The sequence below is a fragment of the Accipiter gentilis genome, chromosome 2, assembly GCF_929443795.1.
Source record: "Accipiter gentilis chromosome 2, bAccGen1.1, whole genome shotgun sequence".
NCBI classification, from domain to species: Eukaryota; Metazoa; Chordata; class Aves; order Accipitriformes; family Accipitridae; genus Astur; species Astur gentilis.
This window is the reverse complement of record NC_064881.1, coordinates 35,099,425-35,126,947: the sequence shown is the minus strand read 5'-3', so window position 1 is coordinate 35,126,947 and position 27,523 is coordinate 35,099,425. Positions and strand designations below refer to the sequence as shown.

At 44.3% G+C, this 27,523-nt stretch overlaps 2 protein-coding genes across 5 annotated transcripts in view; both read left to right on the top strand.

Moving 5' to 3' along the window:
* The window catches only part of EIF3E (eukaryotic translation initiation factor 3 subunit E), a 43,503-nt gene extending 29,092 nt beyond the window's left edge, over nucleotides 1–14,411 (top strand). Inside the window, exons 14-15 of one of the 3 annotated variants that reach the window (XR_007509766.1) lie at nucleotides 11,583–11,701; nucleotides 13,441–14,411. The gene's annotated coding sequence lies outside the window, so the exon portion shown is untranslated. Of the gene's footprint in view, nucleotides 1–11,579; nucleotides 11,702–13,440 lie in introns of all 3 variants that reach the window. The other 2 variants (XR_007509765.1, XR_007509769.1) reach the window with 2 other exon arrangements.
* RSPO2 (R-spondin 2) overlaps nucleotides 13,543–27,523 on the top strand; it is a 120,806-nt gene continuing 106,825 nt past the window's right edge. Inside the window, exons 1-2 of one of the 2 annotated variants that reach the window (XM_049830329.1) lie at nucleotides 23,314–23,411; nucleotides 23,740–24,046. In XM_049830329.1, the coding sequence (XP_049686286.1) occupies nucleotides 23,953–24,046 (94 nt within the window). In that variant the 5' untranslated portion in view covers nucleotides 23,314–23,411; nucleotides 23,740–23,952. Of the gene's footprint in view, nucleotides 13,571–23,313; nucleotides 23,412–23,739; nucleotides 24,047–27,523 lie in introns of those variants that run through there. The other variant, XM_049830339.1, reaches the window with a different exon arrangement.

Sequence of the window (27,523 nt, the reverse complement as noted above, 5' to 3'; positions counted from 1 at the left end):
AGGGGAAAGGGGGGAAAAAAATCATACCTTCGTAACCTAAAAGGTAATAGGTGTACAGGGTATTTGCAAGGAGAAGTGTTCTACCACTACATAAAGGACTCTAGAAGAACAGTGAGAACTGGGATATGTGTGGGATGAGGAAGTAATTAATGATAGTTTCTTTAAATCTTTTTCTCTTTCTTAGAAAGCATTAGGTTTTGGTTACTGGCACATTCAGTAGGCACTCTGATTCTGCAAGCAACTGCTTTTACACTTTTTCCTGTGTATGTTCCTTGGCCATTTCTTGCTGTCATGCGACACTCCTTTTGTCCAAAGTGTTTGTGCCTTTGAAGAACTGATTTAGCTATAATAAACATTTTTTATTGTGCTTAATTATGTCTTTTGTCTTATGACTGTCAAAACAGTTGTGCTGGCCTAGCAGATGGAATTTAAGAAGTGGTAGAAATAAGCAGTTAAAGGTAGATTGCTGCTGGACTACATATACCAATGCGAAGAGCTGGTCTACAGCACGGGGATTCACTTTATGTATAGGATTGGTTCCTCTGATGGGGTTGAAGAGTCTGAGTAGGAGCTGAAGTTAGCAAGTTGCCTTTGGTGAGCAGAGTTTCCTAAGTCTGAGCATGGTCTTTATGGCAAATTTCTTTTGTTCCACAAGTTTTCTCTCAAGAGATTGACTAAATTGCAAACTGTAGATTCATTCTGTATAATTACGGCCCCAAAACACTCACTTTGGAACAATCCAGATTGTGTAATAGCTATGTTCCCTGTTTGATAACACAATCACAGAAGTGCTGTTGTGTAATAATTAAAGAATTTTTAAATGAGATAAAATTGGAATGTTCTTTGTAAACAGCAGGGAAATGGCCCACATGCAGCTTTCCTTTTGACAGGAAGAATTTACTTAAATAGTCAGAGTTTTAAAATCATCTCAGGAGCACAATACTGTGTTATAGCTTTTCATTCTGGTTTTTCTGACATTTTGTCTATCAGATATGCATGCATAGAAAAGGTACATGCAGATCGTAGCACTGCTTAAATTCTTGGTCGTTTCCATCAAATACTAGGTGAAACATCAGTGACGTGTACAGTTTTGAGGCTTGAGAATTTTTTCCCTGTGTAAACCTTAAAGGAAAACCTCAGTTCAAAATGATTACAGTACCTTCTGTAAACATATTGTGCATCAGAATATTTTTTGTCATCGCCACACTTGAATTCATGTACCAACAAGGTACTGTACATCTCAGAGGGTCCCCTATTAAAGGGTTCAGTCCAGCTCACAAAAAAAACAACACTCTTACTAAATGATTGTGACTTTTTTTTTGGTCCTTTTTAGGAAGCTCAAAGGGTGAAATTTATTCAACTTGCTGTAGATGTAAAGCTAATGCTTTTGTGGGTTGGTTTTTATTTTCGGGGGCGGGGGGGGGAGGAGTGTCTTGGTTTTGCACTAGCATTTAAAACCTGGTGCAATGATCACTGAAACCACTGATTTAAGTACACAGTCAGGTGGGTTTCAGAACAGAACTTCAGAATGAGAATTCATATCACTTTCAAGAAGACCATTTGCTACTCAGTTCACTAAAACAGAAATTGTAAATAATGTAAAATTCAGAGCAAACTATATTCACTGGTGGTATCTCAGGTACTTGCAAGTATATTTTAAGTAATGTTTCCAATTTTCTGAAATTCTGGTTTCAGATGAAAGTTTTTTAAACAAATGATTTATTTGTATTACTTTTTTCAGTCACCTGACATTGTCTCTGCCTAGGAGAAATTGTAAAAAAGCTACTGTTGCTCTTTAAAAAACAAAAGATAAAAGTGGATGTATGGTTGGAGAGGAGTGCATACGTTCTGAAGTCCATCTGCTGTTACACAGTTAGGGTAACATTGCTAAAATCATAAATTGCATAGATCTTGCCTGGTTTTGATGGGTGAAAGGAGAAGCCTCATTCAAAGTGTTGGTATCCTGTAGGCTATGGAGGGCTTTAGTTCCAGGTGACTCTTGGTAAAGTAAATCTACTGTGTGCTTTCAGTGGCCCAGTAAGAATTTAGTCCCCTAATTTTTTTCTATATGTATCAGCACTGCTATTCAGAGAAGAAAGCTTTGTTGAACCTAATCTCAAACTATGACACTTCTCATGGGAGGCACATGACAGTGCCGTAATGGCACTCTGCCCTGCCAGTGCTTGCGGAATGGCTTTTCCTAATGGCTAAACATGTGCTCAGCAGAGCTTGTCGCCGTAGGTGTTGGTAACACACAGTTTTCCTTGCACAGGCAATCTAGGAGGTCTTCACAAAATAAGTTATGATTGAATTATGCAGGGAGGGGAGAGCAAAAGAGGGAAGGCCAAGCATGTTCCCAGCCAAAGGACAAAGCTGGCCAGAGCATGAGTTTTGTGATAGGTTGACAGTAGGTAAAACTTTGCAAGTTTGCAAGACAATTGCAAATTTGGCCAAAACTTTCCATTGTCTAAGCTTCAGTAATCTCATTAGTAGCAATATTTTATAAGTATGCAAGAATAGTTGTTCTCCTCTTCAAATTACGTGAAGGTAAGATCCACTTCGTGCCTCTTGTTTTGGCTCTGCTTTTACAAAAATATTTGTAGTAACTGCTAAAAGAAGCCCTGCGAAAGGGGAGAGGAAGGCTGTTTTAAGATTTCCCTCTCCATTTTTTGGGGGGGGAAGTGAGGAAGGGAAGAAAAGTGGAAGATGGGAAAATCTTGTACTTCCCCTCATGCAAGGACTCTTTTTGAACAAAGTTGGTTTATTTTTCAGTAAACATGTTGAGCAGTTATAATGTTGTCAAGTTTTCCTTCTTTTGTAGAAAATAGATTGTAGTTTTCTATTGAAACAAGTGAAACATGTAAAGCTAGGATTCTTTGGGGGTTAAAATGTTTTGTTTCTACTATTATTCAGAGAAGATGTGTTGTGTTTCTAATTTTTTTAATAAAACTTTTAATAGTTTCAATAAATGTCTTCTCAATTCCTATTGTAGAAATGCCATCAGCAATTAAGCCTGCAAAAGCCAATCAAAGATTTTTAATTAAGAGGAGGGTAGTGGTAATGGGAACGGTACTGCTTCTGGTAATGGGCTCTTACAGCGTGTGCAAGTGGAAGAATGGTGTGAGGCACTCCTAATCTTCCCTGCAGTTAGCTGATAATTATGTAACCTTTAATATCCAAGAGAAAAAGTAAAATCAGATGCCTGTGAGCTGTACATTAAAATAATGTTTTAAACAAAATCCCACCAATAGCTTGGAAGGGCAGACGTTATTCTCTACTCCAAGTTGTTACTAGGTTTTATGGCCTGAGACTGTGCTGTGCCAACAAAAAGCACTGACTGCTGGAATTGCTGTAAGTCAGAAGCAGGAATAAGCAAATGGGAGGAGCTCAGCAGAAAGCGCTGAGAGCACAGCATTGCTGAAGAGTGGACTTGGCTTTCCTTGCTCCTTTTGTACCTGTCAGCAGAGGATTTGGTGTATATACTGTCTTTGTAAATAAATAAGATGGCAACAAAGATGCCTGCCACCTTACAGCAAAATAATGCAGCAAAGACTTCTGAGACTAGCGAGAACAGCATGGTATGGTGGTTAGTACTGAGAATAGATGCCAGTAAACTGTGCAGGAGATGGCATGTGAGCTCCCTGCAGCTGGATTCATGAATTCAGTATCCTTACAGGATGACAACTGGCAACAGGAGCAGAGTTGTGAAACTAATTCATTACCGTGACTGAGCAGCCAGCTGACAGGCTGTAAAATAACTTTCTTCTTCACTTGTATAATGCAGTCCTGATTAAATAAACTCTTAAAGATGTGAAAATGCAAAGCTGCAAGCCTTCTAATGAGTATTTTCATTTTGTATGAGAATGAGCAATGCTTTGCAAAGAACAAAACCATCATTGATTTATAGCTGTCCAAAGATACTCACCTTAAGTTGTTCAAGTAGAGGTTGGCTATGGTTTCTGAGTAGCCTGCATGAGGGAGTAAGCTACTTCGCAGCATCTTCATAAGTACTATATTTGTTTCTTGCTCAGTGATAGGACAGCATTTTGAATTCAGGCTAAGTACAGTCCCTATGTCCCTTTGTAAAAGAGCAGGCTACATGGTAGCAGCCTAGACCAGGCACAGCACACCTCACCCATCCATGCTGTGCTAATGGTATGGACTAAACTTCTCCTTCTACTGTGTCCCAAAATATCTTCTATGTGAGGGTTTGCATTCATATATGCATTATGGCCACTGGAGAAATTTGAACTTTAGTATGGGGTAAAATAATGCAGTATAAACATATTCCATAGCTTACGGAGTTTGAAAATGTTTATGAATTAGATGATTGTGGTGTTGGAGCTTGTCTTCCTGGAGCTAACCAACCCTGAACGTATGAAGTTGGCCATGAGGAGAAATTTTAATGCAAACAATATAAAAGTTTAAGCTTGCTTCAGTAGGTTTTTCTTGTTGCTGTGATCATCCAATGTAAATGGAAGAATTTGTCATGAAAAAAACTTGGATGCTTGTGAGAGCTTGCACATGCTGTGATAGAAGTGTGGAAAGGTGCTGGCTGTGCTGTTCAGCTATGGCTGGCTTGGCTGAAATGGCCATGGGCTGGAAGCTACACTAAGTGAGTTTTTAAGAGTGCAGATTATGTTCCTCTAATAATGACCCTGGGGTGGGGTATCTGGAAGTATTTAGGACAACTATCTTTTTATACCTATGTTGGGAGCCCTTAATTCTTGTCCCTTAGTGATCAGAGGTTATGGTATTTAAGGAAAAATTGTGCTGTGTCGAAGAGCTGTTTCTTGAATGCATAGAGATACTGACCTTGTGACTGTACAATGAGGCTGGTTGTGGAAGGATTAAGATTCTATACATGGCTTGGACACAAGATTTCTTTTTTAATCTTAAAAAGAGTAACATGAAATTTTTGTGTCTGCACTTAGGAATTAGGAGTTTAATTACCTTTTTGGAGTATTGGATGTTAAATAATTATTTCAGTATCTTTTCATATCTTTGTACAGTAGGGGCCACAGAAATGCAATGTGCTATTTGATAATAATTGTTCAGATTATACTTAATTTGGCTTTTATTCCTCTCTATTTGTACTGCTTTAAGAATCGTTTTTCCTCCCATGATGCCAGATTGATGTACTTTTCAGGCAAAAAGTGATGACATTTAGACAGAGTTTATCTTACTTAAAAGTGTAGTTCATCCTTCTCTCTTAGATGAACCTTGTGTTTTATGATTTCCTTGATGTAAAAACCTTTTTCCCTAATGATTTTTGGAAAAGAACAAAGAATTTTTGTTTGTAATACAGGAAGTTTTGAGCAGTATATAAAATAGAGAGCAACCTGTTTATTTCTTCTCTGCAGGTTTATTTTTGACCTAACTAGGGACTATTTGTTTAGTGCCGTCCCTTTCTTACTGTGTAGGTAGGAAAAGGCTTATTTCAACTTCTTTTCCTCTCCATTCCTCACTTCATACTGCCTTACAAATTTTCCTGAAGGATGTGAAACTCACTCAGGGCAGACAGCTTCTAAAACTTTGAAAATGTTTATTGGAAATTATTAGTATGACAAATATAGTCCAATATGATGTATGATTTGAATATAAAGCAAGTGTTACCAAGAATAGGAAATGTCAGAGAATTTCCATGGGGCTCCAGGAGGTTCAAATTAAGTTAGAAGAAACAAGGACACTCATCTGTTCTGGCTTTCAACATGGTTAGATACTAGTTTCTTGTACAAATTCAATGAGTGTTTTCAAAGAATATACAGTTTCAGGTAAAATTACTTGCACTGCTTAAAGGTACTAATAGTTTGCAGCGCCCTGTCCTGCCAAGTAAAAAGAATGTGAGGTCAAACGCTTGTGATTATCAAGTTGTTACTGGTATGTCCAACTATAGATTGAGGAACCTAATTTAGACAGCCATGTCATTTGAAATCTTGGCTGAGTTTTAGGGAGTGCCATAGGAGCCTTCTGAATCAAAGGTGCTGTATTTTAGAAGTACAGTGAAGGAATACCCCTGATGTGAAATGAGCTTTCCATTTTGACTTCACTCAAGCCTCATCCCCCCCAAAAACCCATCTGACTGCATCTTGTTATATAATTTATCTGTCAATTCTGTCAAAAAGGAGAGCTTGTGTTACTTGGAGGACCTTCATGCCAATTCCAAAATGAAAAGCAATGCACACTGCCAGCACAGCAATTGCCTGCAGGCTTACTGAATTTCTTTCTTCACTCCTACTCACCACCGAAACCAGTTCAGAAAAAAAAAAAAAAAAAAAAATCCCCCAAAAGGCTTGTTAGAAGTCAGCAGAACTGAAAGCTGATAAAAACTTAAAAATTTTTCCTGGGAAAAAAGAAGCAAAATTATATATTAAACATTATTAATGGGCTATCATGTATGTGCTTTACTCATGTATAGAGCCAGACACAGTGGGACTGTTGAACATGTAGGCAGAGGGAGCCACAAAGAGGTACATATTGTGTCAGTTTAAGCCCACATATGCCAGTACCCCACCACATTATCTTCACTTGCTCTACAGGTTCTGAGTTGATCCCACAGAGAGAGCCAACACAGCCCTCCTGTCTTTCACCCCCTCTGTCTTAACTCTACACTTGTGAGAAAAATAAATAGGATATAAAAGGGTATCTTTTTAGGCAGGATCCATCTATTGAACTAACAGTACCCATCGATCTGTGCAGGATGCATCAACTCAAAACCACTAGTTCCAGAGCAGCAGGTAATCCGAGATGCCGTATTTGCCCCCCACAGCTTTTTCCAGCTGTATCATTTTTGAACTGAGGAATTACTAAGGGCTCATACAAGGGAGTGAAGATAAAGGATGTAAGGGGAAGGCATGGAGGAAGCCTTCACTCCAGAAGAGTGTTTGAAAGGGATGTCCAAAGAAACAAGACATAGCAAGTGGAGGAGAAGCCTGGGGAGAGTACAAAGGCAATGTGAAACAACATGAAACATCTTATGAAAAAGAGAGAGAAAAGAAACTGTCAGATAAGAAGAATGAAAAAGTACTAGGCAAAGTTAGGAGGACATTAGAGCAGAGATACGGACAAAATAAAAATTCTTGATAGCCGTGAATATGGGGGAGAAGTGTTCACTTTGTGTCAATGTACAGGGCTTGTCAGCCAATGACTTTGGCTGAAATGTAATTTCTAAGTATCTGTCAGCTGCAGTTAGTGGTAATAATGAGGATGTAAGAGCTGGACAAAGCATGACGGGAAAAGAAAGAGGATAAAATAGGCTCTGGTGTTTGTCTCTTAATTTTATCTGTTTTCTGTGTGTTGGCTCATTAGGAATCCCGCCTGCCCGCCAAGAGAGAAACCATTTTGGTTTTGCATAGTTGCAGCTGTATGGGGGAAAAGAGATACAGTGTCCTCCCTGAAAAATTTTGTTTTCTCTCATGTAAGATAAGATATTTTGGGCACACCGTGCTGTTTGCATGGAAATATTACAGTTGAGGAGTTAAATGGCAGAAACAGAAATGGAATAATAAGCTTGAGGAAAGTAGTCTGGTTGGCAGCTTATTGGAGGTTTTGGTTAGTAGTTAAAACAATCCAAAGGCTTCTAGTACCACAAGCGTCTTTCTTTTCTTTTTGGTTTATTTGTGATGAGAGAAGAATGACAGAAAAGATCCAATTTTAAATTTCCAACATACTTACATTTTTTTCTCTTGTGTTTGGAATGGTAATTTATTAAGTGACACCGAAGCAGGCTTGCCACTGGGGGAATGGCACACTGCAGCTCTCGCTATCCATCGGACAAAAGCTCCAAGCTATAATTTGCATAGGAACTCTTATACAAAATGCCACAAATAAATAACACTATGTGGGGATGGCTGAGAGCAAGAAGTCGCCACAGTCCAAACCTCCCAGAGCTAAAGGAGAAGTCTGGCTGAACGATCCTTCGTTTAAACAAGGGAGAGAATACTTCTCATACTGGAGCAGCCTGCCAGGAACTGTAAGAATCAGTTTATTATTGCTAGACTGATCTAAAATGAGGATAAGAAAATTATGGAGCAGAGTTGTTCCAAGCACTATAGGTGGCTTGTGTGTCTTGACACTGTCATATGGCCTGGAATATGGAACGAGAAGTGTAGCTGTTGTGTTAGTCAGGAGCTTCCAACGCCAGACCTGCTTTCAGGAACCTTCCCCAAGCCCCCTTCCAGATGCATTTGTCAAACCGGTGAGTGGAGAAGGTACAAAGTTCCCTGAAGAATTAGGGCCTTAAGTCTATTCTTTACATCCACCTGATCTGCCCATAAAAATTTTAGTAAATAGCTGTGTGTGAACAGGGCTTGGACAATCTAAAGCATTTGTGGAGCTAAGGATGTACTCCACAAAAAAGAGGTGTGACCATTGCATATGAGGGTGTACCCATGCCAGCTTGAAGTTACCTGATAAAGATAGCAGTGATGAGGGTGCTACGTTGCGGGACTCGGCGCAGATGAAGAATCTCAGAAAGGTCTCGGTGTCCTCAGCAGGTGTGCACAGCCCATGGGGAAGCCCAGACCACTGGTGCTCCTCTGTGACCTGCCTGCTGGCTTACACTTGCAGTTTCACTTGCAGCGCAGATTTAATCTGTGTGTTAAAAATCCCCCAAACTATAGCAGTCTTAGGATTGCCCTGTAAATATCAAAAAGTAAGGACATGCGATGGCTGTTACAGCAATATTGTCCTAGCTACATTGTGCATTCCCAAAATTGTCTGGCTTTCAAGTGAACTGCATAGATAACTATACTTTTATTTCTGGCATCAAGTCTACGGGAGGTTGCCTGCAATGCTTACTCAGATCCTCTAAGACTTAGAGTATGATGTTTTCTTCATTTTTAATTTTTGTTTTCAACCATAACTCTGTTGATAAAGAAAGAAACCAGAAGGAAGAGATGTGTTAGTTAACACACTAGGCTGTGTTAGTTTAACAGGCAGAAGTGTGTAAGAACTGCCAGTATTCAACCACCTTTCTTCAGCCAGGTAGTGGGATCATAATAATTGGGGAATCTCTGTGGTAACTATTACACCATTTGTCACCAGTAGTGTCCCTGTATGACCCCACAGGATGAATTAGTGATAGAAAATCCTCCTTTCACTTTCAGGTGCCTACATCCAAAATTTAAGCCTGCCGTGCCTTCCACAGCTGCAATCTAACCCTTGAGGCTTCTGAAACATGGCTAAATTCCCAATTTTGTGCATGCAGGCTGAGCTTTGCAAGAGCTGTGTTCCTTCACCTGGAGTCCGTCCTGTATGGTGGGCACTCTCTGAACATACCTGTGAGACCTGGCTTAGAAGGAAAATAAACAAAAAAGACCAAGACAGGCATGACTGCAGTATAGCCTGAGCACATGACTGAGATGCTCAGTGGCCAGCTTACATCCTTCTTTTTCCTGATTTAGAGCAAGGATTTGAACCTCAGCAACTCAACTCTCAAGAAAGCACTAGGGTGGCATTTCCTTTTTCCGTTTTTACACTTCCTAAATGTGTTTTGGAGCAGGTCTACCCCAGCAAGTTTGAAAGTCGTTCCCTTATAATCAATGTTTAAGTGCTTTATTCAAAGCAAATACTTTCTATACATTGTATATAAAACAGTGCAATTTATGGAAAGGTTTTGGTTTAACCAAAACTCCTCAGCAGAGTAAACAGAGCAACAAAGTGGATTTATTTTGACTGAGGTATCAGCTAGTGATATCTGAGACATATGAGATATCTGCAATGGGAATCATTCTTAGCATAGCTATGCTAATTGCTAACTTCATGTGGTTGGCTCAGAGTGGCTTTCTTCTATGATTTGTTTGAACATTTTACACAGTATTGCAGGATTTTTCTTATATGTCCACAGTCTCCTGCTGGACATGTATGATATACATAGGTTGGGGTTTTTTTTTTAACTAAAAATATTAATTCATTAGCTGCTCTGGCATGTTTTATCTGTTAAGGTACTACTTGCTTCTAAGAAATCTTTCTGCTTCTAGAGTATCTTGCTGGAAAATTGAAAAAGCAAATAATAAAACTGAATAAACTTCTCAGTCAATATTGTATACATTACAGTGTCAAATGCAAAAAAACATTTGCAGACAATTTGGGATTTAACTAAACATGCTGCAGCTCCCTCAGCCAAATTTCTGACCCAGTGTAAACAGATCCTACCAGGTTAGATGTTAAAATAATATTTGTCATGTAATTTTGATATGGCCTCTGTTCTGCTGGATCTGGGGTTGTATGTTCATGACAGTTTATCAACCTGGTTAAGTTGTCCACAGCCAGGCCCAGGTCTGCTGTCCTTGGTCTTCCTAAACAGTCTCAGGCCTGTGTCCATCTCACTTGGCCTTTCTGTGCCAGCTCAGAAGAACTGCCGCTCGTTTCTCCAGTTCAAGAGAGGCATGGATTTACTGGAGTGGATCCAGCAAAAGGCCACAAGGATGATTCAGGGTCTGGAGCATCTCATGTGTAAGGAGAGGCTGAGAGAGCTGGGACTGTTCAGCCTGGAGAAGAAAGGGCTTATGGGGGTCCTATCCATGTACATAAATAAATACCTGACGGGAGGAAATGAAGAAGAGGGAGGTAGACTTCTCAGGGGTGCCCAGTGACAGGGTTAGAGGCAATGGTCACAAGTTAAAAAAACGTTAAATTCAATCTGAACACAAAAAAAATGCTTTTTTACTCTGAGGGTGGTCAAACACTGGCACAGGTTGCCCAGAGAGTTTGTGGGGTCTCCCTCCTCAGAGATACTCAAAAGCCATCTAGGCAACCAGCTCCAGGTGTCCCTGCTTGAGCTGGGGTGTTGGAGCAGATGGCCTCCACAGGTCCCTTCCAACCTCAGCCATCCTGTGATTCTGTCATAATCCCCTTGTACGTGAGTCTGCTGAATGGAAATGTCCTAGTAGCAAATTGCGCAACTTGCCTATGTTTAATGAAAACGTATGACATGGCCATGCAGCTATGCCAGAGCTAAAGTCAGGCCCCAGAACTTGCTAGGAGTGTATTCTCCAAGGTTGGCATGATATGTTCCCTCTTGTCTTGGACAGAGGTCCAAAATCTCCACTAGTACAAACCACCCGCGCAAGGACAATAGTTGGGAATGTCCAAAATAAATTGCTCCCAGCAACAGCAACATGAATGTGGCCAGGATCTGGCACAGGACTGGCCAAGGCTGAGTTCTGATGAAGGTCTGGAAGAAAGTTTGGTTTGATGGGTCCTCTGGAGACAGAGGAGTATCCTGCTTCTGTTGTGAGCATCTGAGTCATACCCTGGGCATGAACTTGAATGGAAGGGATTCTGGAGGAATCATCTTCGTTCAACGGTAGTTTGCATTTCTCAGGAGAGAGGTGTAATGTAAGAATGATATATGACTAGACTGAGTGAGTGAGAAAACAATCAGTGGTATGGAGATGTCTGCTCTAAGTCTTGCCAGCAGAGTTTCATGCTTCTACTCTATTGCTACTGTTACCACTGGTAAGAAGGAAAATTTGCTGCCTTCCCACCTCGTAAGTTTAGGATTAGTTCTTCAGAAGTTCTCCATATTCCTCTTTAATAACGGCTGATTTTACAGTTGTGGTTTTCCTTTCTTTCAGCAGCTGCTGGGTGCACCGCTGCTGGCTGGGCAACAGCTCCTGCTCTGTGTCGCCTCCACAGACAATGTATTTGCCTTTCTCCAGACCTCTTCCAAACAGGCAGTGGGCGGTTTGGAAAAAAAGTAAGCAGGACAGACTTTCCTGACAAAACTATACGTTGTGACCCTATCAGCCTGGTCTTAGACCTCTTCTGTGCCCACTGCTTTTTGCTCTGAGTAGATCACATCCAGGCACACGGTGGCAATCCTGAGAATTCAAATGCATGCACAGACACGGCAAACATTTCTTATTACAAAAAGAAGAGCATGGAAGAACTTATCTAGCTAGATTGGTTTTATGTGCTGTCCCCTGCCTTTCTTTTCCAGCCCCTCCCTGCAGATGAAGCTAATCTAAGCATCAAACATCTTAACAAAACATCTGTAGTGATAAATGTGAATTTTAAGCTGAGGTAGCAAAGCAATGTTCCCCTAACATTTCACAGAATAGCAGCCTCCTTGGCTGACCCAGCAAGCAGTCACTTTGCTGTATCAGTGCATCAAATTGTATTAGAGAAGCAGATACCAATACAAAGCATCTTGGTCTGGGCTTCCTTTAGCTTTAATGAAGAGGTGATTTTCATGCCCCGGGGTGTTAGCTGCATTCTGAGAGCTGCCTGGGATGTGCCAGAGTGGGTGAGTGAGGCTCAGCGAATACTATTAGTGCTGGTTCTCTTTTTGACCATTTTCTCATCCTTGACTTGCGAAGGGCATTTTTTAAAAGTCACAAAACGGTAGGTAGCTGTAAGCTGGTGATCCAGAGACCTCTGCTTCCCTCACAAATGCCCCAAAGCTGACCTGTGTTTGTCCCATGGAGCTGCTCAGGAGGCTGTTGAAGGAGTCCCGGTGTGGTTTGCAGTTGCCTGTGAATGATGTCCTGATCCAAGGTACGAGGGAGGCAGCACAGTCTCTCTTTTTCTCCAAAGAGCCACCATAAGGGAGAGAACTGCCCCCACCAGCAAAGGGTTTTGAAAAATACGGTCACCGCATGCCCTTACCTACAGCCATTCTGCCAAAGAACAGATCAAAGTTCACTATTTTCTTTTAAAAGAAGGCTGGGAAGTTCGTGTCCTTCTCCTGTGCAGTAATTTACAGGCTAGGCCTCTCAGCCAGGGAGTCAGAGACGGGTACTCAAACCCGTCCTTATCCCCCACATCCATTCACATCCACATCCCCTGCCCCCAGGCGCTGGTAGCCGTGTGTTTTCCTAACTGGAAACCACAAAGACATGCATTGCTTCCTTCACTCCCAGCAACTTTATCGTTATTGATCGCAGGCAGAGTGTGTTGTGGGCTGATTGCTCCAAAGGAGATGTGTAGCGGTGGGCTCTCGGCCTCCTGGTCTTGAGATGTTTTTGTAGCTTGACACATGTAACATTTTATGCAGTGACTGATGAATGTATACATACATCTTTTGGAGGCAGAAGCCAGAAACATAAGGGTGGCTCTTTCCCAGGCTGTGGGTTCCTTTCTCCTGCTTCTCTCTCTAGTCAACAAATCCTGGTTTCTTTCCTGCGTAGGGGCCCAGCGCCACAGGGATGGTACAGATCACCTCCTCCCCACCCGGCCTTCCCCTCCTGATTACTTAGGGTACATTCAGAGATACAGGTTTTGGTATCATCAGGCAAACGAGGGAAAACAGTCAGTTGTGTAGCATGAGCATAGTGTTGCTGGTGTGTCTTTAACAAAGAAGTTGCCACAGCCACGTTTTGCGAGGAGCCTATTCCCAGAGATTTTCTCAGAACGTGTCTGATAAATCACGCTGACAGGGCTAGGAGGTTAGACTGAAAATATCGATACACTTTTCATGCTTGTTTTGCATTTAAGGTTTGAGAATGCTTCTGTCGGAGACGGTCTCGGCCTTTCCCATTTGCTGGTTTGGGGTAGAAGCAAAGCTCTGTTCCTCCAGGATCTTTGAAACGGAGCTAAATGCTGCCACTGAGTCCAAAGCCTCCAGGTGAGAAGCAAGCCAAGAGAGGGGTTTTCCATTATTGTTATTTCTGGTTTAGATTTAGGTGCATCGACTCAAGTGAAATTTAGTTGCAGACATTCAAACATGTTTCACTTGATTGATCCTTAAAGTTCTTCAGGGATTTAGCCCCTAGTTTCTATCCGATACGTATATGGTATCAGATATAAGGTATCTTATCTTTTCGTAATATTTAAAAAACATCTTAAGTTTTGAAGGTGACACTTTGCTAAGTGGACAGCAGTAGCACAAGATGAATTCACTTTAAAAAAATCCCTTGCCTGAAATTGTCCCAGCCACATCTCTCTGTGTCCCTCATGCTGGGCAGATAAAACGTGTATTTTGATACCGCAACAATTACTTACTGTGCAAGATGCTGTTCCCCAGAAGTACTAAACACTGGGGAGTGGACTTGGGCCCAGCGTTATTGTTAGTTGTATTCACCAAGCCAGCTATCAGTCAGAAAGTATTCGGCTGCCAGCTGTGGGCCAAACCAGGACTGGGGTGAAGGAAGGCTTGGGAGTGTCATGAGGGCATTGCAGATGATCAGTAGCTGTTTTTAGACTGAGCCATGTGATTTGTAATATTCCCTTTGTTAATTGTCATGCTGGCTAAAACCCCAAACTTTGTATTTTCCCCAAGGAGAGAAGCTGACATCAAATAATGAAACTCATCACTAAGGTCCAACCAATCCGAAAATATCCATTAAAGTGATAATAAAAACTTCAGTGTTGAGTTCAGGGAAAGCAAAGTGAAATATCTGCCTTTGGCATGGCTTCGCTTATCCTCCTGCTTTAAAGGGCTCAGTGGAGAAAAAGAAAAAAAAGAAGTCCGAAAGAAAGTAGAAATTAAAGGCAGACAACATCTTCTAGATTATCACATGTATTATTCAGCCAGTGCAGGGCTGAGTCCTTTAATACTTATTTAAGCCTTTCAGTCCCTAAGGAGTATGATTTATGGGCTTTCTGCTGATCATCAGAAGATAGGCATGGTTAGAGACTACAGCTACTTACGTACTGTGGTTCATGCTTTTGGCTCCAGCAGTCCCCTTCTCAGACCCTGGGGTATTGTTGAAATGGCAGACATCACAGCTTCTCTGCCCTATTTTCTAATTTAATTTTACTCTGAAGAAAGATGACCTTAAATTTGCGTGCTTTTTTTCCCTTATGTTTTAGCTCTATCTCACTGTAAGGACAGAAATGAGTCAAATTTTTGTTCCAGAAGAAAGGTATGATACACCTTTCCAAAACTTGCAATGAAGCAAAAGCTGGCATTCAGCTCCTATTGTGATTTGCAGGGTATAGAGCCCAAATAAAACAGGATTCTAGCATGGTTTATGCACTTTTTAAAATTAAAAGCTGTATTTTGTGGCTTTCAAGTTCTGAAAATATGTCCTCGGGTATGTCTGTACAATTCCTCTGACAAAACTGAATGTAAGCTCTTTTCTTGCCCTTTCACTGGAAACCTTCATTTCTGTGCTTAGATATTTGTCACAACATGTCAAGGGCTGGCATCCTGAGTGCAGTGAGATCATACACCCGTTTCCTATTAGTGTCACTATCTACTGCTCCTTTCTGTAGGATTATCTACTGATCCAGGCTTTCTTCTGAGTTGGGCTAAAGGAGGTGACAGTATTTCAGAGAGAATGCTCATGACTTCTCTTTTAATTTGTTTTCCTGAGCTTTGTTTGTTAGATATATAAGACAAGGGGTAATCAACGATGTGACAGTGGAGAAGTATAATATTCTGCAGATTATGCAAGTGTCTTGAACATATGCTTTTATATTAATGAAGGCAATTTTACTTCTGAAACTCACTGTAGATTAACTACACAAATTGTTAGGATTTTATCTAGGGATTCTTAACTGTCCAAAATTCTTTTTAAACTCCCTTCTTTATTATCATTTGGCAGAGATCCCTCTTGTATATTCCAACAAATATTGCAATCACTTTATTGCTAAATAGATATACTGGAGAAAGCATGTGCTTAACATCACAACATTTACGCTTAGCCTTTATTAACATTAAGTAGTCAATGTCTCTAAATTGTGCTTGAAAGACATCTCCAAAGCCAGTTACTAAATTAGGTTATTCAGAGATGTTCAATACAAAGTACGTCTATGCTGAACAATGCTTCTGTTACAAGAAAATAATCTGCAAGTTCTGACATTTCAATTGAAAAGTTTCCATCATATCGCTTTCCTCTTAATAAGGGATCATTTTGAAAGCTACTTTTGATTGTCGGTGCTGGTGGTGGTAGCAGTTCTGTGTTTACAGGTATCCGGTCATCTTTGCTCCTCTTGCCTTCTGTAATCAACGGAAGAAGTGGAAGAACAAGGTAGATGTCTCAAAGAGATAGGGCTAATCTCAAGAATGACATTTTAAAAAATACCTTAAATATTTTCTCTATTATTTGGTGTGTAGGTGATAAAGAAACAGGAAATGCAAAGTAGGAATAAAAACTGAACATACATTTAAAATAGAATATACCAGCAATATATAAATATAATTCAAGATATAAACATATATATACATACAAACAAGCTTATAAAAAAATATATTCAGATATAAAAGGGAGCTTATAAGAAGATGGGGTGCACAGAGAAAAGCCAAAGGGCAATGGTCACGGCTTGCAACAAGGAAAGTTCTCTCTGGATGTATGGAAAAAATTTTCACCATGAGGGTGGACCAGCACCAGAAGTGGTTACCCACAGAGGCTGTGGAATCTTCCATCTTGAACATTTTCAAAACTCAGCTGGACAAGGCCCTCAGCAACCTGACCTAAGTCTGAAGTTAGCTCTGCTTTGAGCAAGAGGTTAGACAGATGACCTTCCAAGGTCCCTTCCAAACCCAGTTACTCTATGACCTTGTGTGGGTGGATTTGTATGTGTATGAGAGATAAAGCAGTGACTGAGTAAAGCTTAAGGCAGAAGATGTAAAATCTATGTAAATTTATGTAAAAAACTACGTAAAAAACAGTTCACTTTTCATCTTTGCATTCCACAGGTCCTTGTGAGGCCATATTAGAGCAAATTTAAACTCATATGTAAATGTTGCAAACTCCGTAGTTAGAGTGTGATGAAAAGTGTTGCAAAACAGAAAGCCTGAACTGGCTTGGTATACGTTAATTTTTTAGTAATTTTCTGATCTATATACTGGCAAACTAAAATCACCATTCCTCAAAAGAAGTGCATTATCTGCAGCTGCCAAGCTGGAATTTGACCTCTCACCTTCAGAATGCGATATCCACACATGAGCACACTGGCTTTTGCACACTCCAAGAGAAATATGGTGTCCACAGCTGGCAGGCAGGAACTGGTTGTCTTGTGCCAGTCCAAATTGGGAGAGGATGCTACACATCATTTAGAGCATATTTTTCTTACTACTTTTTCTGTGTTTCTTGCTTTTTTTTTCTTTTTTTTTTTTTTTTTTTTTTTTTACAGAAAGAACTGGAAATTAAACTTGAGAGCTAACAAAGCTATTTTAGAGATGTTACCCCTTCTTTCCATTTGCTTCTCTGAGCCCTTAATGAAAACATACAGCTTTAATGAATTTGTTCTTCTTCAGGGAAAATGCTCATGGATATTGCTGGAAGTGTTGTATGAGCAAAGCCTGCACAAGCAAGTCAAAAACTAAGGAGCTTGATTGTGTTTCAGAGAGGGAGGAGCGTCAGAAGGAAGACAATCTTTGATCCCTTACTCAATATGTAAGAGAATTTGGTTGATTTACTTCTAATCAGTCTCTTAATATCTACAGTCTTCCTCCATAAGGCATCAGGTATTTTTGCGGAGACAAGACGTTTTTTAAAATTAGCCTAATTTGAAATCTCTGTAGCCCGACAGAAGAACTCGGGATAGTCTTGCTTCACAGATAATAATCTTCAAAAATTTAAAATTAAGGCTTAAAATTAAGAATAGAATGATGCTTCAATCATTTTATTGCTTCAAACCAGAGACAATTTTATAAAAGTTTGGGGGTTTTGTGCACTGTGGATGTCACAGAGATACCAGGTGGCCAGGTAGGATTTGAAGGGAACCTGCATGGGTGTCTAAAAGGTGCACGGGGCAGTCTTCTCACCCTGTTTTGGGAGCTCGTGATTTTTATAGGATTGCCAAATCATCCAGGTTGGTGGGGACCTTGAGAGGTCTGTAGTGCAAACTCTTGCTTAAAATCAGGATCGGCAGAGTCCAGACCAAGTTGCTCAAGGCATTGTTGAAGGAAGGTGACTCCGCAACTTCTCTGGGCAAACCTATTCCAGTGCTTATTCATTCTCACAGGGAAAATTATCTTCTTTTATACCCAGTGTGAACGTCTCCAGTTTCGGTACATGACCACTGTTTCCCATTCTTCTGCCCGGCACCTCCATAAGGATCCTGGCTCCACCTGCTCAGTAACCTCCTTGCAGGTATGGGAAGGAGCTGTTAGGTCTCCCCCAAACCCCCTCTTCTTTAGGGTGAATGAGCCCAGCTCCCTCAGCCTTCCCTCACAGGGCTAGTGTTCCAGCCCCCAAACATGGTGGCTCTCCAGTGGTCTTGTTCTGGTTTTGGGACACCCAAAACTAGGCACAGGATTTCATTACTGTTATTTATTATTTTAGATCACATTTTTGAAGAATTAATAAATTAAGTGTATTTTAAGAATTTAAAGGAGGTAAAGATTGACTCGGAAGTAAAGAGTTGGAAGCTGGGTTGTACGTAAATTTATTTATTTTTGAAGTTTAGATGTAAAGCTTGTCAGAATCACTCATTTCTTTTACTGAAAACAAAGATGTATCTCTTCTACTGCAGTGTAAAGCTACGAAGACTTACATATTGTTGCTGAGACTCTGGTCTTAGGAAAGATCATGACTTCAGTGTAGAGGAGATGAGTCGCCCAGCTATAGAAATATGGAGAAATGTCTTTTAAAATAAACTTTGGTATTTTTCATTTTAAGATCTCTCTCTGTTATGTGACAAAGTTAAGATACTTACAGATCACATCTTATGGAGCCTACTGAAGAATGGAAAGGTTCAATTACCTTATATTGCAAAAGCAGCAGTGCTTTGGCTTTAATACAGCCAAAGTGTAGAAGGTAAGATCTTTTACAGTCAGTGAAACCTCTGTGGAGCACAACACATAAAACTGAATTTTCAGTGAACAAAACTCTGGTTCTATAAAATAATATGATTTCTGAACAGTGTGTAATCAATCATCTCAGCACTATTCAAGTGTATTAAGTTGGCTGCTGACACATTTGAATAGCCTATGTAAAATACACCCCTTCCTAGCTATCCCCACAGCTAAAGCTTTTGCCCAGACTCTTATCGTCTGGTATTTCAATCATTGCCACATCATCTTCTTGGGCCTTGACTTATGCATTCTTTCTATGACCACGTACATCAAACATACTATTGCTCAGATAATTTTCCCAGTTCCTCACTTTGACAAAGTCCCCCGTAGAATGTGTGCAGTGTTCGTTAGTGCCCCAGTGCTGCACGATGGTATACACACAGTGCCATGCCTACAGCGAATTCCTCTCTGTTGATTTCGGTGGGACTACAGACACGAAGGTCTGCCACCTCCTACAGAACCCATCCCAGTACTTTTCCTTCCTCTGCTCTTTAACCTTTCAAGCCCCCTGGCTCTTTTCCCTCTGATTGTAAACACGTTCTGGGCTCTGCAGACTGTGATTTGGCTTCTGAGCCACTGGCATCATTCTTCCCCAAATCATCAATGACTTTTTCTTAATCATATCTCAAAGTTACCCTCATTCTTCTTGATTTATTGATCATCATAAACAGCTAGCTATGTGCTTGAATTCTTGTCCTCCGTTAGCTCTGTCGTTCTTGTTCTCCTCAGCCTTTGTTTCCCCTTGTAATTCCTTCAGAAGCTCAGCCGAAGGGGATGTTCTGGTGATCGTCATCCACCTCCTAGCTGCCTGACAGGGGCTGACTAGTCTCTTCAGTGTATCTCTTCTTTCCTCCTTCTACCTTCTATCTATGGGTAGTGTTCTCTGAAAACGCAAATTCAGATTTTATTTCTATAATGGTGACTCGTCATCATCTGGCACTTACCTGCAGATTTGACAACCAAACCATTTCTAGTCTATATGTAGAAAGAAGATTGTGTCCATGCAGCTTATTTTAAAACATGAATTTTCCATCCATCATAGTGTCAAAACTGCGATCCAGATTCTTATTGCCCAATATCTTGCTATTTGCAACACTGTATTCTATGAATTTATATCCAGTTTAGCCTGCTGTCTATCTAGCATTGTGTTCTTGGCCATTAACTTTGACTGTAATGCTCTTTTTTCTTACATACTTCCACCGATTCTTCCTCATAATAGGAAGCATAAGCTCCTTGTCTTGTCTTTGAAAGCGCTTCTTGCCTGTCATTCGTACCTCATGCAATGCTGAGAGTTTACCTCCAAGTGCCATTTGATCCAGGATGCAGGTCTCCATTACTCAAATTCTGGATCTTTCATACAAGTGCTTTCATACTGTCTCCTTAACAGCCCATCATGCTTAGAAAGAGCTCTTGAAAAAAATAATTATATTCCTTTAAAGTTGGCATAGCTGTGTTTCCTGTCAAAGTCTTGAAAATGCCACTCCAGCTCAGCCGCCTGCCTGTTACAGACCAACAGCGTCTCACTGTCTGCAGATGTTCCCCGTCGGCTGTCTCTTGATGTAAATCACATCAAGCAGTTCCAAAGAAGTAGCTTTGTCCTGGACTTACATGGCATGATAGGATGCTAGCCCATGGCTAGTGCTGCCAGGTATTCCGTGGGCTGCCTGTGGGTGGTCTAGCCTGCCTGGCTTAAAGTGGATGTTGACATCCTAGCCAGCTCCTGATCCATCGACTGCAGGCTTCCTCAGCAGAGCTGGCTCCCACCTGGGCTACTGCCTCCCCCATTGCATACGGGAAAAACTCAGCGCTGAGGCCTACTCCTGCTCTCAAAGTCTAGGAATTTCACTTGGAGATACTTTCCTCATATTTATTTTCCAGGACTGGGAGACCTTCAAAGGAGCCCAGGCTGGAGAAGGGTGACAGGTTATCCTTCCTTGAGAAATGGGGAAATGTCTGAGACCTGTTTCCCCTGAAACATGGTACTGGACTTTGAGAGACCTCAGTCATCTTCAGTGTCAGCAGGGCACCTTTCTGAAAGTCCATTTATACTTTTATATATTTCAGACACACCCAGAAATGAAGTTGTATTAGTGGGGAGGTCCTGATACCACTGTTTACACAAAGGACTCCGAGACTCATCTCCAGGTAACTGTTGTAGACTCAAAGCCCCGTGACTATGGGTTGGTAGACCTGAAAACGGTAAAGGAGATCAGTCGCTGGGGTCCTCGTAAACGTGTAGTTAACACCACTCTTTGATTTCCCCTTCATCTTGTGGTCTGTTCTCACTTGCATTACAGCTTGGGAGGATCTGTAGGGTGGTGGTACACTTTTTATTTCTGCATCAGAAAATTGTAACCATGTATTCTAAAGGTACTGCTGGTGCAAAAAGTCTCAGCTGTCTGTGGCGCACAGCCTGTCACATGAAGTTAGAGCGGATATGGGGACTACACATCCTGGAGAACACCAGTTGCCAGTAAACATCCTCCACTAAAATAAATCAGGGCCTCTGTTGCAACAAGTTTTATATATATATATATATATATATATACACACACACACACACATCTGTATATCTATCTCCTTTGGAAAGTTTCACTGTGTAAAGATTGGGGTAAATAAAGACCACAAACCACATATATACATGCCTTATTTTTTACACTCTTTCCCATAGCATCCATGCCAAATCCACTCAGAGACCACTGACACTGAGCGAGACTGACCTTGACTGACCTAGTTCTTAGGTCTGTGTTAATTAGTTGACAGGTCACACCTCAGTAATTCTTCGATTACGACAATGCTGAAAGGTGCAGTTGCTCTGTATAGCACAGTAGGATCTCATACACTGTAACCCCATAATGACAGTTATAATAAAGGTTTGACATCAGAAGATATTCTTATATACTGTAATGTACCTTTAAAAAAATCTTTACATTTCATATTAGCAATTACACTAGTATAGTACTACTACTGTACAGTAGATAAGTGTAAGGAAGGGCAGCCCAGGGGTTACTGCACTATCTGAGAACTTGGGAAACAGAGGACCAAGTTTCGACACCGCCTCATACATCTCTCTTGATTTCAGGCAAGTTATTTAGCCTCTTTGTAACTCAGTCGTCTGCCTGGAAACTGAGGATGCTGATGCTCCTCTGCTTCAGAGGAATATTATACTGATAAATACCGTCAAAGTTCTAAGGTCTCAGGATGGTATGGTAAACGCCACACAGTCAGAGTTCATTTATCTGTGGTCAGATTGTCCGAGCCGCGGATGAAAAGCCAGCCTGGGTCTGACAGGATTTATTAGCTCAAGGCGCAGCGCCACATGAATGCAGTTACGCTCTTTCTAGGGCCAGCTCTGCGCTGGAAAGAGTGCATCTGCTTTTGTGAGGACCTAGCTGGCTCCATCCCGAGGCAGCTCAGGTATTTCAGCACCGCGTTCCCACAACCAGAAGTGTCGGAGGGCGGAAAGGAGCAGAAACACCCAGCACAGAGCCAGCCCGGATCCAGCTGGGTTTACGAGACCTGGCTTTGTGCAAGCTGTGCCAGACCCACGCTGCCTCCCCAGCTTTTGCACCTGCTCCGTAGTGCCCCAGGCCCTGTGGGGCTCCTTAGGTCAGGCACAACAGGTCCGGCACGGCAACCAAGGAGCCACCATGTGTCGACACCTGCAGCGCTGGGGGACAGGCTGTGAGTGAGGGGCAGAGAAGTCAGACGGCTCCGTGGGGTCAGTGTAGTGGATGCTATGAGGAATTAACAGACCCTCCTGCATCAGAGCTGCGTTCACCTGGGACGTCGTGGGCGCTCCCTTGTTTCACCCTCTCTTATCTGTACTACTGGGGTTCCCGCTTTACCAGCTCTGCAGTACCTTTGCCAAGTAGACATGTGGCTAGACACGGCTGAAAATCACTTGCTAAAGTTATGCTTTAGGACTTCAAGAGCCGTCTTCCCAGGACAATGAAAGTGGTGCTGCAGCGAAGAGGCTTTGGAACGCGCGAGGTCGGGTTTTAGGAAGCCAGAAGAAAAGGAGGGGAAAATAAATGGATCAAGGTCTTAAAACCAGGGGAGAAAGACAGAAAAACAGAAAGAAAGACAGAAAGAAAGACAGAAAAAGAAAGAGACTTAATCATGAAACGCTGAGGGAAGAAAGAAAGAAAAAAAAAAAAGAAAGAAAGCAGAGAGGGGGAAGCGAGGAGGACAAGGTTTCCCGAGGCTATAAGCCGTGCAGGGAAACGACGAGGAGGCTTTGCGGGGCGAGGGAGAAGCCCGCCGCGGAGGAGCCTGCAGGCAGAGCCTCAGCGGCGGGCGGGCGTTAGGGCCCGGCGGAGGCGGGGGCGGGGGCGCGGCGCGGCGCCGGGCGGCGCTAGGGCCGGGCGGCGGGACCGCTCGTCCCGCAGCACCACCTCCGTCCCGCGCCGCCGCGCATCCCCGCGGAGCCCGCACGGCCCCGCCGCCGCCGCCGCTGCCCCCCGGCCGACCGCCCCCGCCCCGCCGCACAAAAGGAGCGGGCGGAGGCTGGGCGGCGGCGGCGGTGTGTGTGTGTGGGGGGGGGTAAGCCCGGCGCGGCCGCCGCCCGCATGTGGCCGGCAGCCCCCGCCGCCCGCCCCGCCGAGCCCGCGCCCCGGCCGCCGGCCCGCGCCTGCCCGCGGGGGGCTGCCCCGCGGCGCGGAGCCGCTCTCCGGCCCCGGCGGCGGGGCGGGATGGCGGCGGGGCCGCGCCGCGGAAGGTAGGGGGGGCGGCTTCGCCCCGCCGTGCCCGCGACCTGAGCGCGTGTGGGCGGGGTGCGCCCCTGCGCCGGGATAAATAGCGCTTTCCCTCGGCTGACAGCCCGTCCCCGGGGCGCAGGGGGGTGCCGAGCGGCAGCGCTCGCCCGCCGCTTGCGGGGAGAAGTTGGGGCGCTCGGTGGCTCCGCTCTGCGGCCCCGCGCCTGCCCCGGCCCGGGGTTTCGGGTTTCCTCTTTTTCGTTTCTCGGGGAGCGCCGGCGAAGGGGGGCGACCGGGAAAGCCAGGAGCCGAGCTTTTCCCCCCCCCCCCCCCTCCGCCCTCTCCCCGCAGCGCGGGGGAGATGCTGGAGGCGGCTCCGAGTTCGCAGCGCCCGAGAGGGGAAGCGGGAGGCGTGTGAGCTCCTGCCGGTCCCCGCGGCAGCCGCTGCCCCGCGGCGCTCCGCCGGCCCCCCGCTCGCCCGCCGCCGCTCGCAGCCCCGCACGCCGCCGGCCGCCGCCGCCCCTCGCTGCCGCTGGAGGAGGCTGCCCACCCCAGCGGCGCAGGATGCAGTTTCGCCTCTTCTCCTTTGCCTTGATCATCCTGAACTGCGTGGATGACGGCCACTGCCAAGCCGGCCGCTGGAGACGCAGCAAGAGAGGTGAGCAGCGCCGTCTGCTCACCCGGGACGCCGGCCCGGGGCGGCCAGCGGCACCGCTTGCGGAGCCGGCGGGGGGCTGCCGGGGGGGCTGCGTGCCCGTGCCGGTGCCCGTGCCCGTCCCCTCCCCGCCCAGGAAGGGGAGCTCGCCGGCAGGTGAGCCGCCCCCGCGGCGGGGCGCGCAACGGCTGCCCCGGCTCCCGCCCGCGGGCTCGGGCCGGCGCACGGAGCGGGGGGGGGCGGCGGCGAGCCCGGGGGCGCGGGGCCGTGCCGGCGCGGCGACCCCCTCCGCGGGGCTGCCCGCCGCCCTCCTGCTGGGGAGGCCGGGCCGGGAGCGGGAGGCGCGGCGCGGGCGTGAGCGCCCATGGGAAGCGACCGGCCGGAGCGGCGCGGCCGCTCCGCGACCCGCGTGGGGCCGCCGGGGACGTCGAGCGGTAGGTGCGAGACCCCCCGTCGTCCCCGTCCCCCCCGCGGCCCCCGTGTCGTCGTCCCCCGCGGGGCCGGTAGAGCCGGGGGTCTCGCTGGGAGCCGCCCGCCGCGGGAAGGGCGCTGCCGCCGGCCGCCGCCGGCCCCTCGGCCGCAGCGAGCGGCGGGAGTCGCCGGTCTCGCCGCCGCACGCCGTCTAACGGCTTGCGGCAGCCCGAGGTTCGCCGTTAGCCCCCGCCGTTAAGGCTGGCGTGTCCGCGGGGCCGAACTTGAGCCTGCCTTCCGTGGAGCATCCTCGGAGTGACCGCGGTTCCGAGGCGGGGAGGCGGCTTCTCCCCTTCCCCCCCGCGGGCGGCGGGCACCCCCGGCCCCGCCGCGCCGCCGCCGCGGGGCCGGGGCGGCCGAGCCGGCGGCGGGGGAGCGAACCGCGCCGCTCCAGGGCCGGGGGGTCGGGGCAGGGGGGTGGGGGGTGTGTGGGGGGGGATGGCTGCGGCGCCAGCTTTTGCTCGAAGCGCGTGCGGATCCGTCCCTGCGAGGGAACACGAGAGGAACGATGCGTTAGGGTTTAATCTGTTTTCCCGAAGTGCTGGTGTCGGGATTACCGGAGTTCGGGACTCGGAGCGGTGAAATGTGCCAGTACAGCACCCATGTGGACGAAAAGGTTACTGCAGCTCTTCCCCAGCTGTCAGGGTCGGCTGTGGCGGTTTTTCTTTTTCTCTCTCTCTTTTTTTTTGGGGGGGAGGGAGGTACACCTTCAGTGTAGAACGTCTTTCCGATCCGCATGTTCTGAACTATTTTGCTATCCCTTTTCCTGTTGTTTTCTCGGCCATGCCTCCCCTTCCCGCTTCTGAAGTTAGCTGGAAATCAGGTGGCTCAGTTGCTGAGAAACTCGTATTTCTGAAAAAAATTGCGCTTTCGCTGCAATTGTTTGGAAGGAGAGCGAGCTCGCGTCTCCAGTGTTAAGCCGGTACAAATAGTAATAAACCTGTGAAAGGAAAATAGTTTGCACTCATCCATATGTCACCTTCAGAGTAGGCACAAATAAAATTGTAAAGCAATTTAGTTTCGATGTTTTTTCAACAGATGGTTTCCAGAATTTAATTTTTGTGTGTGTGGCTAAAACGATAGCAGTCCTTTAAAGTGACCAGACTATCTGTGCTAACAAAGGGTATACTGTGTCTTTAATTAAATGTGGAACTACTTAGAGTGCTGGCTAGACAGCGGAGGGTGATAGTGGTATTTCTGCTTTACAACAGAGCTTAAGGATTGCATTGTGGGAGTATTGAAATGAATAGACATCTAACTCGAGTTGTGTGAATTGTCCTCCTACAAAAACTTAAGCTGGTTTTAATTGATCTCATGTTCGCTGATTGATCTTAGACCAATTGTTGTGCTTGTTGAACAGTTGGCTTTTCCAAAGGAGATTGATTTAAATTAGTTTTTAGTTTAGTTATTGGATAAGTACCGTCAGTATTGACTGTTGACTTACTAGCACTGCTTTGTGCTATCACCTAAGGGTTTTGTTTTGCGCTTTGAAGAATGCAGTCTTTTTCAGTTAATAAGTCTAAAGAAGTAAGCCTAGCCAGTACTAAGCACTGAAAGCAAAATCTAAGAATGTATTCAAATTATAATAGACATTTGCCATGACACATGCAGTCTGAAGTAATGCTTTCGTACAGGACCCAAAATTCCAATAATTTCACAATTTTTCCATATCCCATCTGCAAATAATCAGGCATTCACTGTGGGGTACTGGCAGTTAAAATTTCTCTGGCATTCTATTTTGTCTGTTACATGATCTCAGATGCTCCGTAATATCATTTTCTTAATGAAATAAATTTTTTGGCATAGAATAAGTCTCCTGTGCGGTAGAAATCAATTGCATTTAGTCTGGAATTATGGGCAAATATAACGTGTAACTGATTGTTTTTTTCTTTTTTTAAGCAGCTACATGTACAGTAAACTTTAAGTATAGATGCCTGTATTGCAGTTTGTGTGGATTTGTAGCTGACGCAGAATACTCTAGTGAGCAAGAGTTTAGTAAATTTGGGGGGACGTTCCCTGATTTCTTCATTCCCCCTCTGCTTTCAACCCTTTCCCAAACCAAGATGTGCAACATTGCAGTAGAAGTGGAATGAAAAACTAAGGTTTGGAATGTGGTTCCTACCTGGCATTGATTTGTGTTTCGTTAGTCAGTGCCACTTCATTAAACATTATTTGTTAAATACATCATAATCGACAGATTCTGCTAACTCCACTGTGGGTCTTAGTTGCTTTTGCAGCTCATTAGAATATTGCTTTGCCTAGTTGGCTCGGAGCAGAACCTTACTTCCCTTGAAACAACCCAGCAAATTCTCCCTCTGGAAGCCTCCGTCCTGAGCAGGTAATTATGATTATGTGCCTTTCCTGAAGAAGCTATTCTGAAACATATTTAAGGGTTACTGAGTTTAAAGGTCAGTGGTGTAATCTCACAGCTGGCTTAGCCTAATATCAGAGCACCTCCTTTCCCTTTCTTGTTTAATGGTATAACTTGATTTTTCATTTCTCTTGGATACCTACTCACTTTTTCATTTCAAAGAAAATTTTTACCTTTTCTTCAGATGTCTCTTTAGCAGTCACTATAAGATGAGCAGCTTCACGTCTAAGCATTTCATGGGGTGCATGAAAGACCAGTGGTTTTTCCCTTGTCTTTGAGACATGATAAAAACAACTTTCCCAAAGAGTACCACAAATCAAAGTGGGAGTATGTAGAAATGAAGACTGTTGGACTGGCTTACCAGGAGGAGTGATGGTATTCTGCCAAAGCATTGACAGAAAAGAATATAGGGTTCATTGTAAACAGCTGTCAAAAATTAGATGCTAACAAAATTCCACGAGGAAAAAAAAAAAAAAAATAAATGCGACCGCAGTGCCTGCATTGATGGGAAGACTTGATAGTAGTATGGAGAGGGTCCCTGAAGTTGGTGAGACCAATGTTGCAATAATGAGAGATGGGAATAGGACATGTTCACACTGGGAAACTGGAAGTTACCTGTATCCAAGAACTCAAAGAAA